The following is a 16,716-nucleotide window of genomic DNA, read 5'->3' as shown; positions in this document are numbered from 1 at the left end:
TAAAGTCTCACCTTAATTTGGGGGCAAAATTAGGAATATGTAGCTGAGATCCCGGAAGGATATCATGTGTATAGAGGTATATTGTACCAACTAAAAAAGCATATAGGACCAAAGATAGTTATTAAAGAACAAAAGATAACATCTCAATTCCTAATCTTTACTCCTGAAAGCTGGTTCCTCCCGGAGAAATGCCAGGAACCGCTCCCCCCTTCCCGGCCAGCGGTTCTTTTAAATTTCATCATTTTCAGGATCCGTCTAAAAACGGATCCTGTGCCATCCATTCACATCAGTTGAGAGCGGATCCGCTTGTCTGCCTTTTTGGCGGATTTTAACTGATGCAAATAACTGAAGTGTGAAAGAGGCCTAAGGGGCTAGGGATAGGTAGTCCTCCTGCGATGTGAACCGCTGCACCAAAGTTATTCCAGCTGCAGTATAATCTTATGCAGCTGTCGAGACTATTTTTACACACCGCAGAAGAAGATTCGGCCAACGTGCTGTCTGGATGCCGACTCCAGAGGACCAGGAACCGGGCGTGCCCCGGAATAACAGGTGTCAATGGGTACCTTAAGATTTGGGAAGCCAGTCCCAGTGGACTTCTCTGAGAGGGGAGCCTGCACTTGTCTTCAGATCCTCTCTTCAAAGGAGCTCACGGTGGAGGGCGGTATCATTCCGCCCTTCAGCTCCACTCTGTCACACTGCAGGCCCTCTGGGATTGAAAGTCCAGAACGTGGTTGTGTCTCTGTTTAAACAATAAAAATGGGCACCTCAGAGTCAGAACAGGGGATGATGAATTTAATTATCTTCTTGTCAGATAATCGCTGCATGTCAAATTTTCTCCTCATGAAAGTCCATGGCACAGAGTGGTATACTTCCGCCGCTTCCCCACTGCTCTCATCGTTGGCTTCTGGAAAATTGAAACTTCACTTTTCCCTGGAAAAAGGAGCTTGATAGTAGAATCAAAGTGGTCCAGGGTGGTCAGGGATCTCTTCTGAATAGAATAAAATAGTGGACCTTTATGGGTCGCTTTTAAGATATCAGACCGGGAACTCTGGACTCCTACTGCCTACATAGCCAGGGTCCTAGGCCATCTTACATCAATATTTGTAAGCCAACTTCAGGAGTGGGTGAAAAGCATGGTGGTTCAGTGGTTAGCACTGCAGCCTTGCAGCGCTGGGAACCTGGGTTCAAATCCGACCAATGACAACATCTGCAAGGAGTTTGTATGTTCTCCCCGTGTTTGCATGGGTTTCCTCCCACACTCCAAAGACATACTGATATTCAGATTGTGAGCCCCATTGGGGACAGTGATGGTAATGTATGTAAAGCACTGTGGAATAAGATGGCAAAAGCATTATACTTTTATCCTGATTGTTCCACTTCTGGTTTTGGCTTACATATACTGATGTCAAATACAGTACATGTGAACATGGCTTAAAGTGGTGTAAATTTTCACGAACTTGCCGGCCGGACTTCGTCACACCCCATACCGCCCAAGCTTTGCCCACTTGGAGTTGTACAAAAGCTTAAGCTGTTTTACAACAGAATTCTGGAGTGTTTGTAGCCTGATCTGTCTAGCATGTGTCCAGATGAACCTGATAAACTTTAGTTTATTTTATTAGTATCTAATTTATAGAATCTACTTTTGTATTGTCTGGACACAGATCTAAATACTAGACACGGAAAACATCTCCGCCCTTGAATGTCAGACCAGACAGAAATAATTTGATGACGATTTCCTTCTAATCGAATTTGTTTCTCGGAGTTCAGAGATTATTTTGAATTCTGAGATTCTCATCCAATCATATTACCTTTGCTGATAAATGTCTAGCAGGTGAGCCATACTTCATGGCTACATTAATGGTTAAAGTTGGCAGTAAAAATACCTTCATAAATGGAGCGCACTACATGTCCTTTTCTTAATGTTACTCCCACGTCTCATATCTTGATTTATTATGTTCTAAAAATAAGCCGTGTTTCCTTTCTTCCAAACTATAGTTCCATTCCCCTGCAGTGAGATCTCAGTCTTGTGAAATGTAGCACTGACCGGAAAAGGACAGCTGGCTCTCTCCTGTTATAATGACATTGTAATAAGCAAGTAAAAAGCTCATTATTTATGAAGAGATGCCAGAACAGCCAATAGGGAGGGTTACTGTGCGGGAACAACTATGTGAGATTCCTTTCCTTCTGAAAATTGGTTACTTTGAACAATGAATGTCTTAAAGAGGTTGTCAGAAATTAAATAAAAGATTTAGGCTAGGTTCACATTGCGCTAGGGGCATCCGTTTAACGGATGCGCTAACGCAGATGTCATTTTTTACATCTTTTGTGACCTAGCGCTAACGTATGCACTAACACATGGTAGCTTTTCGTTACCATGCGCTACCATGCGTTAACCTATACAGGTTTATGCACAGCAAACGCGTCGGTGTTACATGTAGCGGTAGTACTGCTACATGTAAAATATATATTACCTCGCATAGTCGATGGTGCTGCTACACTCTTTTCAGTGTTACCATTTATTTACAATGTTGTATATGTGTTATGTACCTGTAATATAATACTGTGTAAGATAGGGAAAGTAAAGTTCACCCTTCGGACATTATAGTTCTCATAGATAAGGGTAAGTGTAGTTTCTTTGGGGGCCACTAGAAGGGGGCATACTAGTGTGCGTTAGAAAAGGTTATAGCTAGTTTGTAGGGGGTTAAAATAGGAGGGGCTGCCGGGTAGTAAGACAGGAGTTTTTAGGAAGTTAAGTTAGACGGGGCAAGGATGCCCGAAGTGTCCACATGGGCTATAGGCCCCGGATGGATCGGCAGCCACGCAACGTTAAATAGCTGCAGCCCACACTATCCACGGCCACTGGACATCATCGCAGTGGGTCAGTACAGAAGAAGAAATATGTGGTGGCTCATAGCCTGAGCAGATGCCTTTAGGGCAGGAGTTGGTTGGAGTGAGGAGTTGAAGGAAGTTGAAGCTTCAACGGAAACGGTATAGATGGGTCAGATGCTTTTCCAGAGGCAACCAAACCGGGTGGCTGATGATTTTGAGTCTGGGGCGAAACAGGCAGAAAGAATTGTCATCATGGCGAGTTTAGGCCAGTAAGGATCTGGGGAGCAGTCTAAGACGGTCAGGTCCGGACGTGTGCCGCATGGAAGCGTCAGCGAATTAGGGAAAGATGAGGAAACAAGTGAATTTCAGGATGTACCAACTGTGGATGTAACGTGTGAAGTACTAAGTAAAGAGAATGTTCAAGTTATCTTGGACTGTGTCTCCATTAATGGGAGTCACCTGAAAGAGGGGCTGTCGCCGCATGTGAAGTGCCCAGGGGGACCTTAAACTAGAGACACAGGTAAACTGAGTAGTGGAATACAGTTTTCTGTGAAGGTCGGGACACAGATGCTTCAGTGACTCTGGCCATGACTACAGTCCTGGCCTCCCTTTACCCTGTATGTATGTAGTTCTTGGATATGTCCTTTGTGTTTTTGTAAAAAATGGTATTACCACTATTGTAGTTTAGATCTAAAGCCCCCGTTACACACTGCGATATCGCTAGCAATATCGCTGTAAAGTCACCGATTTTGTGACGTTGCAGCGATATTGCTAGCGATATCGCTGCATGTGATACTTACCTCCGACCGGCTCCCTCGCTAGTTATCGCTGATCGCGCGAGAAGCTCCTGGACCATTCCTCGTCGGCCACTTCCTGCTGGGCTTCCTGTGGCGCCGACGAGCGACACGTGGAGCCGGGCGGGAGGACGCAGGATCGCCGCGTCTGACAGGTAAGTAGCGATCCCCGTCCCCAGCGATGTCGCTGGTGAGATCTGCCTGTGTGGCAGCTCACTAGCAACCACCTAGCGATGCACCAGCGATCCTGACAGCGTCATATCGCTGGTCGGGATTGCTGGTGCATCGCTAGGTGTAACGGTACCCTAACTTGAAGGCTTGAAGATTTACTCACTGTCCACTTCACAAGGAGAGAAGAAAATATAGATAACTCTATGGGATTGCTGTAACTGACAAACAGACATGCTGTAGTGCTTAATTTTATAATTAATGCTCATAACATAAATAGAGATGTAGTAATCCTTAACTTGTCAGACAGCACAAGACTTTAGCATAGACATATATCACACTATCTGACAAGTTATGGATTGATGCAATTTAACAGGATCAGAACCAATAACAGTACATGAATACATCACCAGAACCACCAACAGTACGGAAATGCATCATCAGAAACACCAACAGTACAGAATTACATCACCTGAACCACCAATCAGTACAGTAATGCATCACTATAGCCATCTTCAGTAAACAAATACATCACAAAAACCAACAACAGTACAGAAATACAGCATCACAACCACCATCAATATAGGAATACTGCACTAGACCAACCAACAGTACAAAATATAGCATCACAACCATCATCAGTACAGGAATACATCAACAGAACCATCACCAGTACAGAAATCCATAACCAGAACCACTATCAGTAAAGGAATACAACACCAAGCTTAGTACAGCAATCAATTGTAATTTTAGGTCAGTCCCATGTACAATTGCATTGCATGAACCTACAACTGTAAGTATGTCCATAACCATGGTAAGGAGATACTGGGAGTTGTTGTTAATAACAGTCAGCCGACTGCAGACCATACAGGAACCATAGTACTGATGAGACGTAGTGAGTATCACAAATATACATTTACAACCAGGTACCTTATAGGTAATCTTCTCTGAGTGGAGTTGATCTCTTTCGTTTCTTGTCCAGAGGCCAATATGACTTTTCATTTTCACAGCTAATCTCTACAAACTTCCATCTTATCCAGTCCTCTGCAGTACGCCCCAATACGGTGCCCTTAAAAAAAACAGTGTCAGTGTCAAAGTCAGGGTGTTATAATGCATGTGTCCTATGCTGGGCTCCTTCTTCACACTGTCTCACATATTACCCAATCTCTATACTGTACCACCTCCCCCATTGGCTGCATACTGTCCTTTCCTTACTGTGCCCTCACTCTGCCTTCACTATGGTGCCCCCTCTTTGTACTGGCCCCACCACACTTCCCAGTCTCTATACCGTATACCTCTAACACTTTTCTACCCCTATACTGTCTCCTCACACTATTCCCTTCACTATTGTCCCTTCCCTCCAAATATCAAGGCAATGTTCATCTTAGCTCAGATATCATTCAATTTACTGCACCTCGTGACTGTAATGTCCAGGATCAACACACTTGACCTAGATTTGAACCTATTTGCAGTCTCCAGTGTGTTTGAACTTAGGTCTGCTCTTTTCCTCTGAGGCTCAATCCAAGCTGATATTTCTCCACAGGGTCAGTGGATTCCACCAGGGCAAACCCCCTCCTAAGCTGACCGTTTACTCAGCCTAAACCGTTTTAGTATCGTGCTGCAAAGACTAACAAATTTTCATATTGCTAACTCACAGTCTACTTCTATGAGAACCAAGCCTTGCTCAGCAAACCAGCCTAATGCCTTCCCTTACAGAGACTATTCGAAGCACAATGAGTGAACATCCACAACAGCTTTTCTCTTCATGATGCCTGTCAACTTCATGTCCACCTCTATTTTATATAAGTGTGAGGGAAGACCAGGGCCGTAGTTATGGCCAAGATTAACAGTTCAGGCGTGCCCTACCTCCCATCACATGAAAACAGTGTCCATTACTCTGCATACCTGTGGCTTCACTTTCTTCGCCGTCAGGGTCCACTCTGCTTTGCTGAAGGCTCCCTATAGACGGTTCTGCATAAATACTCCATTTCAACTTTCAAATGAACATAGCACATCCATAACCTTCACAGCATTAACAAAAGGTTCCACATTGCACATTTCTTCCTTTTTCCCTACTACTCTCTCTGTGACACAGCACGTACCTGGGTTGGACCGTATCGTACGGTTCCTCAGCATCCTCCCTGTTCAGCTTTGTTACGGTTAGACACTCCCTAGTCTCTTTCGTCCCTGACATGAGAGTTTCAACCTCCGAAGTCAGCTGCCACATGGTGACCTTCTGAACTGTCCTGGGGTGACAGTGTCCTCCAGGTACAAACTCACTGCATCTGGGGGTTCCCTTAGCTGTTTTGCCCCAGATCTGAGGGCATCAGCCCATGCGATAAGTTGCCAGATTATGGAGCCACCTGCGTCCCCATACTATCACGGCCTTGTCATTGACCACTGTTGCAATGCTGATGTAATCTGCTGCTGTACTGTCCTGATGCTGGGTGGCTGGGTTTCTCCCTTTAAAACGTTATGTGGTCACTACTTCTAATCTGGTCTCTGGCCCGTCCAGATGGTTTGGGCACCGTGGCCCGACTGAGTATTAGAGGAAATCCTCCCTCCTTTAACTGAAGCTGACCCCTCCTATGTTAACTAGTTCCTAACTCTATTTTCTTTTCTCTATAGTATTCAAACATGCCCCCTTTAGTGGCTGAAATGCATACTATGCCAAGTGTGCTAATTAGAGTATTGTACTTTCCCTATAACACATTACATGACACAATAGAAATATATGCTGTACATTTAGCAGCATGGAAGACATAACATTATATACAGCCTAAGACATACACAATCAAGGCTTATTAAAGGCATCCTGCAACCCTATCTACACAACATATAGATATATATGCAAAGCAGATTGAAATCACATTTACATAGTGTGGTCACACTCTTACTCCATCAAAAACTGAGACGTGTTTAAAGGGGTAGGGGCGTGTACCCGTCTTTGTAACCCCTTACATAAGTATGCCACTCCCAGCCTTCAGCCATCACCTCTCCTTATGACCATACCTGTATCGGCCCTTAGATCAAAGCAACCACTCAGATGCAAAGTCTATAGTCTTAACTACCGTCACAAACCAGCCAAAGCTATAATAGACACTGTAAGCTGACCATCCTCATTTCCTGCTACAGGCACTAAAGCTATTCATTTTCTATCCTAAAAACCACTTGGCGAGTTGTCACAGCTCAACAGTTTCAATGTGCACATCTTCAGATCAGAACTGGTTTCCTCCTGGGCCTTTGTTGATTATCACCAGCATAGGCCAAGGAAAAGCCTTGCAAATTTTCAGACTCCACAATGACCCTATTACAGTGCTAGCCACCATGTGCCCATGATATAACCAACCTGTAACAGTGCCTCCAAGCCACTTATTGAGATACTGGACAGAACAGTAAAATATGTAACGCAGGTCAGTGATATTATGGTACAGTCCATATAGAAAAATGTTTCGTCCCAGTGCATTTTGGATTGGGGAGGAATATAGTGCCAAATGGATGCACCACAAGCTTGTACCATCTGTAATATGACACTCCCATTGTCTAGGCTCACTATATATGGTGATATATTGAATATGGTATTTATTGTTATACAGCACTTGCTGATTACTGTCATGTTTTTTCACTGCAGAGTATTTTTGCAAATTTGTCTTTTTGTGTTTTCTGGTTGTGTTTCAGTCATTGGGTGGTGTGAGCATTGTCTGACCGACTTGTTCACACTTGTGCATATCACATATGTTTTTAATCCATTTTTTTCTTGCTCAGCATGGTTTGGGAGACCCCACCCCTCTCCTGTGTGACATGCACATAAATGAGCTGTCTTACACCACAAGCCCATATACTTGGAGGCACCTGTCTGTATCCTGTTCATTTAGACACTGTTCACATGTTCAGGTTTTAAATACATTATATAGGGACTGCTTCAATAGGGTTACCGTGACGTGGTGAAGCGGCTTGGTATACATTTTTTGCAAAAAACGTATCGACTAAATACCCTGTATTTGTTATACAGCACTTGCTGATTACTGTCATGTTTTTTACTGCAGAGTATTTTTGCAAATTTGTCTTTTTGTGTTTTCTTGTTGTGTTTTACTATATATGGTGTTGAAGTGTGAACGACACCTGTATGAGTGCAGTAGAGCATGATTTCAAAGGAAACCTGAAAGTTAAAATAAAAAAAAAGTACTTTGCTGTCTTATAGGATAATTCTCTAGCACTCAACTTGAAGTTGCTTGACCTCTAGCCCTGTGGTTTGGCATTGCACTGGTGCGCTATTGTATATTGCGAGTGGGTTTGGCAGGAATGTGCATTTACGATTGGCCTGGCCTTGTCTGGAAAGAAAAGGATCAATTGTTCCCTCCTTGAACTACGACTACTGAATATTCAAGATTCCCCATTAAGTGTGTTCTGGCCAACCAGAATGTTGAATTAATGGTAGACGATGCAACAGAGCTTGCTTAGTAGTGAAGAATGGAAGTAACAGTTCATTATGTTACGGGAAGAATATGGTTCACTGAATGACTTAAGTTGTGAATTTAGTAACTTTTAAAGAGACAGTAATGTTCTTTATATTTGTATACCGTGTTAGTAACAACATAGAAACTGACACCATTACTGGTGCTACGTTTTTATATCTTGTCAGGTCTTGTAAGTGTGAAAGCAAGTCGCTCTTTGTGCTAAACTCGTGCCCATAATTCCCCATTAACCTCTATCTATCTGCTGTTTGTATCAGTATCTCTATTTTTTTTTTTACTACTAAAAACAGTTTGAAAAATATGTCAAAACTGATTCCAATGCTGGCAGTGGACAGGAAAACATTGGATGCAGCATGTTCTAGCACATAGTTTATTACATCTGTTGGTTTACCGTCTATTGAAGTAAATTGGGCTACAATTGGAAAAACCAATGTGACTGATGACAACTTTTGTGATCTGTCAAAACAATTTCTATGATATTTGTTATCCATTCTGTAATGGAATGAATGGCAAATTAAATATAGACAGAGTCTTATTCTTATGATGCGTTGCAGAATATAGTGTTTCATTAGATCTCATTCATGTAAGGCCTCTTTCACACTTCAGTTTTTTGTGTCAGTTAAAATCCGCCAAAAAGGCGGAAAAGCGGATCCGTTCCTAACTGATGTGTACGGATGCCACAGGATCCGTTTTGTGACGGATCCGCAGAATGAAGAATTTTAAAGGAACCGCTGGCAGGGAAGGAGAGAGAGAGAGAGAGAGAGAGAGAGAGAGAGAGATTTTTATCGTCTGCCAGAAAGGATTTCAGGGTTAATTTTCTCCCTGACTTCCTTTCTCCGGGCATGCGCAATGGAAAATGCGGATCCAACAACAAAAAAAACGTTGCAAGGTCCGTCCAAGCATGCCTGTGGCCGAAAAAAATTTTGCGGATCTTCACAAAAACGGATCCAACGGATGGCCATCCGTCAAGATCCGCCAGTAATGCAACTCAATGGGGAAAAAAACGGATCCGCAAAAAAAAATGGCGGATCCGCTTTTTTCAAAACCTGGCGGATTTTGACTGCGGGTCAAAAATGGAAGTGTGAAAGAGGCCTAAGACTCGCACAACATCGCAGAGCCGTGTGCACAGATTCTGTACGATGGCACAGAAACTCCCTATAATTCTGTGCAGCTTCTGTTGCTATATACAGATGCTGCAAAGGTTATCTAGACTTGCAAAGCACTATCTTCATAACTTGTGATCTCACTTAGAAGGATCAGGATAACTAAATATTGCACAGGCTATTGACCACTCTCAAGTTAGGTGTCTAGACTTTTTTTTGTGCCTTGATATCCCACTGCTGTGTTATCTGAGTAAAGGTAACCTTTCCTAAATCTGTAGTCCCTCCATACTGAGCTATATTACAGAGGAATTTCCCTTTGGAAGAAATGCTTAAATTCATCTATTATTATTGACTTACATATAAGTTTTTTGAGAGGTTGTATTAGTTTCACCATTCTTTTTTCATCGGGTTGTGGGTATTCATTTACCTTTCCAAGCATTCCCTCAATGTAAAGAAATCAATTGGTGATTATGTGGCAAGCATTTAATTTTTGACTTTTCAGCAGATAAATTATTTATAGAAGGCTATGTTAAGACTCATGCGTATGACAATGCTATAAACTTTGAACCTGTACAGCAATACGAAGAGTTAAACTGCTGAATTCAGTTATGTAAACCCAATCCCGTATTTTTGACCACCCAAACCTTCTTTTTTATCACCTATTGACACATTTATTTTTCCTAACAGCTCTGGGTAAACCAAGAAGATGGCGTGGAAGAAGGCACCAGCGAAGTGCAGAATGGGCATCTGGACCCAACATCCGACTGCCTGTGTATTGGCAGGACCCTACAGAACCGGGATCAGATGAGAGCCAATGTCATCAATGAAATCATGAGCACAGAACGCCACTACATCAAGCACTTGAAAGATATATGTGAGGTAAGGCTGTTACAGTTCAAATGGAACCTGTCACCAAGTGCGGCCACCACCATTAAGGCCTCTTTTAGATCATCCTAGAATTCTGTAAAAAGTAATTCTTTTTGCAGATCCCTTTAAAAAAGACCTTTCATTTTACCCACAGACGGTGCTTTCCAGTCCGATGGGCATCTCTGGTTCTGATCCGGTGCCTCCTCTCTTCCTATATTCTCCGCCGTCTTTCCCTGCTTCTTGTGGATGATGCATCCGACTTCAACCACACAGTGCCCGCCAATCATGGTCCTGCTCAGGCGTGCTTCTCTGTGCCCTGTCAAGTCAGAGAAAAGTAATATAGTGAGCATGCGCTGGAAAAGGCAAAAGAGCAGAGGACGCATCATCCACCCGAAGCAGGAAAGGAGGACGGCAAATGAAGGAATAGAGGAAGTGCTGGATCAAGACCACAGATGCCCATGGGACCGACTGTGCCGTCTGTGGGTACAATAAAAGGCCTTTTTTGATGCAGAGTGGATTGGGGACTTTATGTTTTCAGCACTCTAGTATGCTATAAAAGAGGCCTTAATGGTGGTGGTTGTACTTTACATGGGGAAATCTTGGTGACAGGTTCCCTTTTAAGAGTTGCTAAAATACCTTCAACTCAACTGGCAATAATTGTTCTAGCACTTTCAGCACAACTAATTTCGAGGACTTTGGAAACACACTGCGGTGATGGCACTTAGCTCCGATGGTGACTGCAATACTTAACTATACATCTCAGTGGGTCTCCTCATTTCCTAAGAACAAAGCCAGAATTACATAATTCCAATTGGTCATATTGAGTGGGTGTTATCTCACCCATCACTTCATATTTCGCTGGCTTTTCTATTTTATTTTTTTTCCCAGGTCTCCTGTTTGGAGGACAATTTGAGCTTGGTCATTGCTGGCCTCTTTCTGTGTTTTCTTTTTGAATATATACATTACTTTCATCTTTTGTTGTTAACCTTTTGGATCACGTCACTCACAGCTTAAAATATAATGAGCTCAGCCCTTCTTGGAATAAGTACACTAAATCCCAGCAGACTTAAACGGTGAAGCCTTCCTGTTAGGTTGCTTAAAACTGGCCCTCTTTCTGCTGATAAGGCAAATTCAATCAAATTAAAGAGGGATCTTTGATGCTGTTTGCTTTACGAGGACCCATGGGACCTTGTGCTCAATTTAAAGGCACTTTGCTCATTTAATATAAGTTGTTACGCTGGCAATAAGTATGGACTTAATATGTTCCATAAATGCTGCCTACCAGCCATGCTGCCTCTCCTTCCCAACTATTGTGATTATAAATTGCTGTGGAATCATGCTAGACAAGGCACATCACTTCTGACAAACTACGGGTGTTAGAAGTGGGATCTCTTCTATCAGACATTCACTTACGGAGATAGGCACTCGTTCACACAGTATGGCTACTCCATAAGTAAATGATGTAAGTATAATTTGTAATATGGAAGAAACAGCCGTCTCTCTTTATTTATTATGTTTCACTTATGTAGCGCCATCATATTCTGCTGAGCCTTACAGACATCATCATCACTGCCCCATTGGGGCTCACAATCTAAAATTCCTACCAGTATCAGATCTTCTTATTTTGGGAAGATTCATGTCCATAGTCAAGGCTTTCTAAAGATACAGTGGCATCCAAAACACCTACTTACCGCTTGATTACCTAGTTCCTTTACGCCTAGTACGTTGCACAAAATTGTTCCCAAAATTTCTTCTGTTGATTTGGCTGCAAATCTCTGACAAATTCACAATAAATCTGCGACAAATCTGTGAGTTTTAGGGTGTGTTCACACTTGTTTTTGCCACATTTTTCGTGTTTTCTTTGCATTTTTGCCACGAAAATGCATTTTTTTCTTTGTGGATTTGAAACAGTTTCAGTTCTGCAATCTTTTTGCGTTTCATTTTCATCCATTTAAATGAATGGGAAGAAGCGTATCAAAAACGTGGCAAAATCTATGTTATGCAGCGTTTATCCTGCCAACATGCCAGTACTGAACGTGTGAACATAACCTTAATTGCAGATGATGTTGCAGATTTGGCTGTGGATTTCACCCTACTCCATTACAAAGCGTTACACAGGGTGAAATCTGTAGTGAAAATCCACACAGAAATGATTATTTTTATGGCGATTTATTTTTCAATAACCCAGTCACTTGTCTTGTACGGTAAATTGCTGCAGATTTTTGGTGTGGAAAACCAGAGAGGATCTCCCAATATTTTAACAAGACTGCTATATTTCATTAAGAGTTCTTAATATTCAGATTCATTTATATGTCTAGAATTAGAGAAATGGTTACGGAGACCCCCTAAAAAGTAGTGAAATACGCACAGCTTGAGACAGAAACTCTGACTTTACATAGTGAAATGTCATCATGGAAGTTTTTTTTTTATAAAACAAAGATGTGCACCTTTTATTTGGCCATGTGTGACCTGCAAGGTGATGGCACTGTGACTTCTGCAGGGGTTGAATGCAGCCAATAAATTAGTCTGTGGCTGTCATATGGTGACAGTGTACATTATTGTAGTGCCTTTAAGAATCAATATTTCTGGATGAAAATACCTCTAGTCACTAATAATATCACTTTTGCCATAGATAGCGCTATTTTAAAGGGCATAAGTCACCAGGTTTTTGCCACCTAATTTCAGACCAGCATAATGTAGAGAAAGAGACCTTGATTCCAGCGATGTATCACTTACTAGGCTGCTTGCTGTAGTTTAGGTAAAATCACTGTTTATCAGCAAGAGATTATCACTAGGACTAGTAAACCTTCTGCTTTGTAGTCCTCTATATTCATGAGCTCTGTATAACTGTGCCCACATCACCGATTGGCACAGTATACACAGAAAGCTGCTAATCAGTGATGTGGGCGGGGTTATACAGAGCTCAGCATTCAGAGAACTGCTAGATCTGCAGCAGATAAAAACAATATTATAAAAACTGAAGCAGGCAGCCCAGTAAATGATAAATCGCTAGAATCAGAATCTCTGTCCCTACATCATGCTGCTCTCAGATGGGGTAGCAAAAAAAACTGTTCACAGATTTCCATTAAAGACAGTTTCTCTTTTTGTATAGTGTTTCGAGATCTATCACCTTTTACTTTACAGTCATGCATTTAACTATGCACACTGCAGTAGTACTGTCTTAATGGTGCTGACAAATAGCGATCTCTCATACCCATGCTCAGTAAACTTAGCACTTAACATCACGAAAGTTTGCAGCGTTCCCTGGAGAATACATAGAATGGTACTTAGCACTGGATGTGGACAGCCTGTCAGTTTCCACAGGCCCATTTCATTTATTACTGAGCAAACAGTTCCGTAACATCTGCTTGTCAGAACGCTCGGAGCAGAGTGGGGCACAAGGCACATAATATGTCTAACATTGTTTTATAAGGGCTAAGTACATTTCCCTGAATCCTCCCTCCATCCTCCCGTGCCTACAATACATGTACATTACTAGCTGCCTCCGTGGAATTGCAGTGCAATAAGGTAACACAAGCATTCAGTGCGAAAACCTTCAAATTATTTCTGACAGTAGGTTTGGGCTACTTTACTTCTTGTTAATTAATTAATAAATATTTACATCTAATTTATTGGATTCGTGTCACTGGACTTCATCTATAATTATTAATCTGTAATTAATACAGGCGATTTATCTAATGGCTCACAGTTATGAATGTGAATGAAGAAATAATTTACATAAATTTTTCAAATTTGATATTATTTTTTGTAGGTCATATCTTTCGCGGACATTCTATTTAGTGGTAATGTTTGATCAGTCCCTCATAGTCATACATATTGACTGGAGACCAGCACGTGATATTTATTTTCTTTTTATTTGTATTGAAAGATTAAGTTGACTGCACTTTTACCTAAGGTAAAATTAGATGGCTATATACCAGGTGAACGTAGACAGGGCAAACTTAGGACTGTATTTTGGCATATATTTGGGTATTTTGAACCCAGTATGTTAGATGTATATGTGGCGCCCCTGAGGCTCAGTCGCCACAGAGGTACTGCACCTTCTCCTAAGGTGTAGTGCCCCACCACCTAGGTAAGTTGGGAACTCCTTTCCACACTCCAACACCTGCATCCCACACACAGGATATTTCAGCAATGGACCAGATTGCGGCTCCATGCTTAGAGGATAGCATAGCACCTTTCGTGGGTCCTTGCTTCGTAACACGAGATGTGCTGGGAGGTGGGTGGAGTTAGATATAAAAGAGTGGGAAAGTTTAGAATTACAGATCAGTCTGGAGGTCAGTCAGTCAGGAGAGTCTGAGGACGGATCCCTGGAGAAAGGGATATAGGAAGGAGTGCTGCAGCTGCCTCAGTGACCTGAGCCAGCTGGCACGGGAAAAGAACAGAAGGAGAAGGACGTAGAACTGCATCCTAAGCTTCCATAAGAGAGAGAAGGAACAGCGCGGACCGACGGAGTAGGAGAACAGAGAGGAGTTGTGGGTTGGAGAGGAACCCTGCCTATAGGTTCTCAGCGCAAGGCCGGGGCCCGGTCCCCGAGGTTGTATGGACACTTATGGTTCTGCAGCAGACACCGGTGGAGTAGTTGGCTGTAAATGCGCTACTCCCATCCAAGACTTGGGGCACAACAGCATCTGTATTGAGAGCCGGGACTCAGGATAAAGGGAGTCCCCGAAGTAGGCTACAGCTGTCTGCTGTACAAGGAGAGTTGTTAGGAACATCTGACAGAAGGAACTTCAGAGTACCACGGTACTGGAGCTCTTCACACTAAAGGTGCAATAGAGGAGTCGTTCAGGAAAGGTACATGTTGGCAGAGTGTTGGAGAGGAGAAGCCTAACTTGCCCGGGAGGTTGATTGAGTCTCTGCCCCGGAGGACGCGGCATGGAAGCAGGCACCAGTGGTTACCAAGAACTGTGAGTAAAGCGTTGAAACTGCAAGCCCTGTTGTCCTCCATTCCTTCTTGCGTCCGCCAGCACTGCTACATTCCCTGCGCCGGACACTACACCATCAAGGTGTCCCCACATCTACACTGCCCAGGGACAACAGCCCTGCCTGTGGAGGGCTATACCACCATTGCTGCATCCCACCATCTATCCCAGAGGATCTGTCTGCAGCGTCGGCTTAACATCTCCCTTGCCGAACACCACAGGTGGCGTCACGAACTATTCAATTCCATTAACCACACACCACCATTGACATTGGGTGCCCAGGGCGACCCATATATATTGTTAATAAAGATCAAAACAGTTTGAAGGTTTTTAAGTTTTTTTGAGTGTTTATCAAGTTTTTTTGGAAATCCCGACAAAGTTAAACAATTTGCGTTTCGATTTGTGCAAATCACCAAAACAACATCTGCCTTTTTAACACATGGCAGAAGCTTGCATCACTCACAGAAGGCTATCATGACCTCAGGAGTGAACATAATGCCCTGTAATTATCACATTATATCGTATACAGCACCCAGTCAGGAGAGACTATCATAGTCTGTTTAAAAGCCTAAGTAGGCAATGCAGCAGCCATTTCAGGGTGATTGGAAATAGTTAGAGTTTATCAAAGCTCACAGGTCAGCAATAGAGATAGGAAGAGAAAGCCCTAAAATATTGGAAAATTACTCCAGTAACATTATGTACAACTGCAGTAGTGAAAACATTTTCTCATGTCTAAGTAAAATAACAAAACTTCATGGGACCAAGTTCCTGATTACAACAAACTGTTTTGCTTCCATAAAGCACTTTGTAGATTCCTCGTGTCATTAGTTAGCTTTTATTATTTATATGGCATTAAAGTTACAGAGCCCTAGAGGTTCCTGGATAGGTCTCGTCATGTAAATGATACTGAACCTAATAGATGCCCGCACACCAGGGTATTTAACACATAGTATGTATATTGTTAATATCCCACTATAAACATGCACCATAACAGGAGTAAGATGTTATCAGATGGGCGACAAAGATACCATGTTTCTTTTATAAGGCATTTCTTTAAATTTGCCACTTGAATGCCTTGATGACAAATCATAGATTACATGAGCTGCCGTAGAAAATTTACATTTAATATACAGGCTTATGATTCATCCAATTGTTCCCAAATGTATTATTTTACTATGTACTTATTAATATTAATGAATAGGAATGAGCGGACCCGTGGAATTTCGGGTTCTGGTACCCAACCCGAACTTAATTCAAAAGTTTGCTTTGGGTTCCAGAACTGTACCCGAATCTGAACCTGAATCCCATTGAAAACAGTGGAGACCCAAACCTGTGAGCTGGAAAATATTCTCTCTGTGCAACGGACTTCCCCCGGACCTTCGAACATTGAAACGGACTTCGGGTAGAAGTCCGTGTTTGGCGTTTAGCACCAGACACTAAATGTCAAGTGCAAACCACAAACTTTTAAGTTCAGATTTGCTGATTTCTAACAATGATTATAGCGAATAGTTCAATTTCCGTGATATTTAAGGTG

General features: G+C 42.4%; 1 protein-coding gene across 5 annotated transcripts in view; it reads left to right on the top strand.

The window, feature by feature from the left end:
- ARHGEF9 (Cdc42 guanine nucleotide exchange factor 9) overlaps positions 1 to 16,716 on the top strand; it is a 489,098-nt gene that overhangs the window by 349,447 nt on the left and 122,935 nt on the right. For all 5 annotated transcript variants that reach the window (XM_073547557.1, XM_073547558.1, XM_073547560.1 and 2 more), the window contains one exon: positions 10,057 to 10,248. In XM_073547557.1, the coding sequence (XP_073403658.1) occupies positions 10,057 to 10,248 (192 nt within the window). The remainder of the gene's footprint in view (positions 1 to 10,056; positions 10,249 to 16,716) is intronic.

This window comes from Dendrobates tinctorius, unplaced genomic scaffold (assembly GCF_039654945.1).
Source record: "Dendrobates tinctorius isolate UK_male_01 unplaced genomic scaffold, ASM3965494v1 ptg000154l, whole genome shotgun sequence".
NCBI classification, from domain to species: Eukaryota; Metazoa; Chordata; class Amphibia; order Anura; family Dendrobatidae; genus Dendrobates; species Dendrobates tinctorius.
This window is presented reverse-complemented; position numbering and strand designations above follow the sequence as displayed.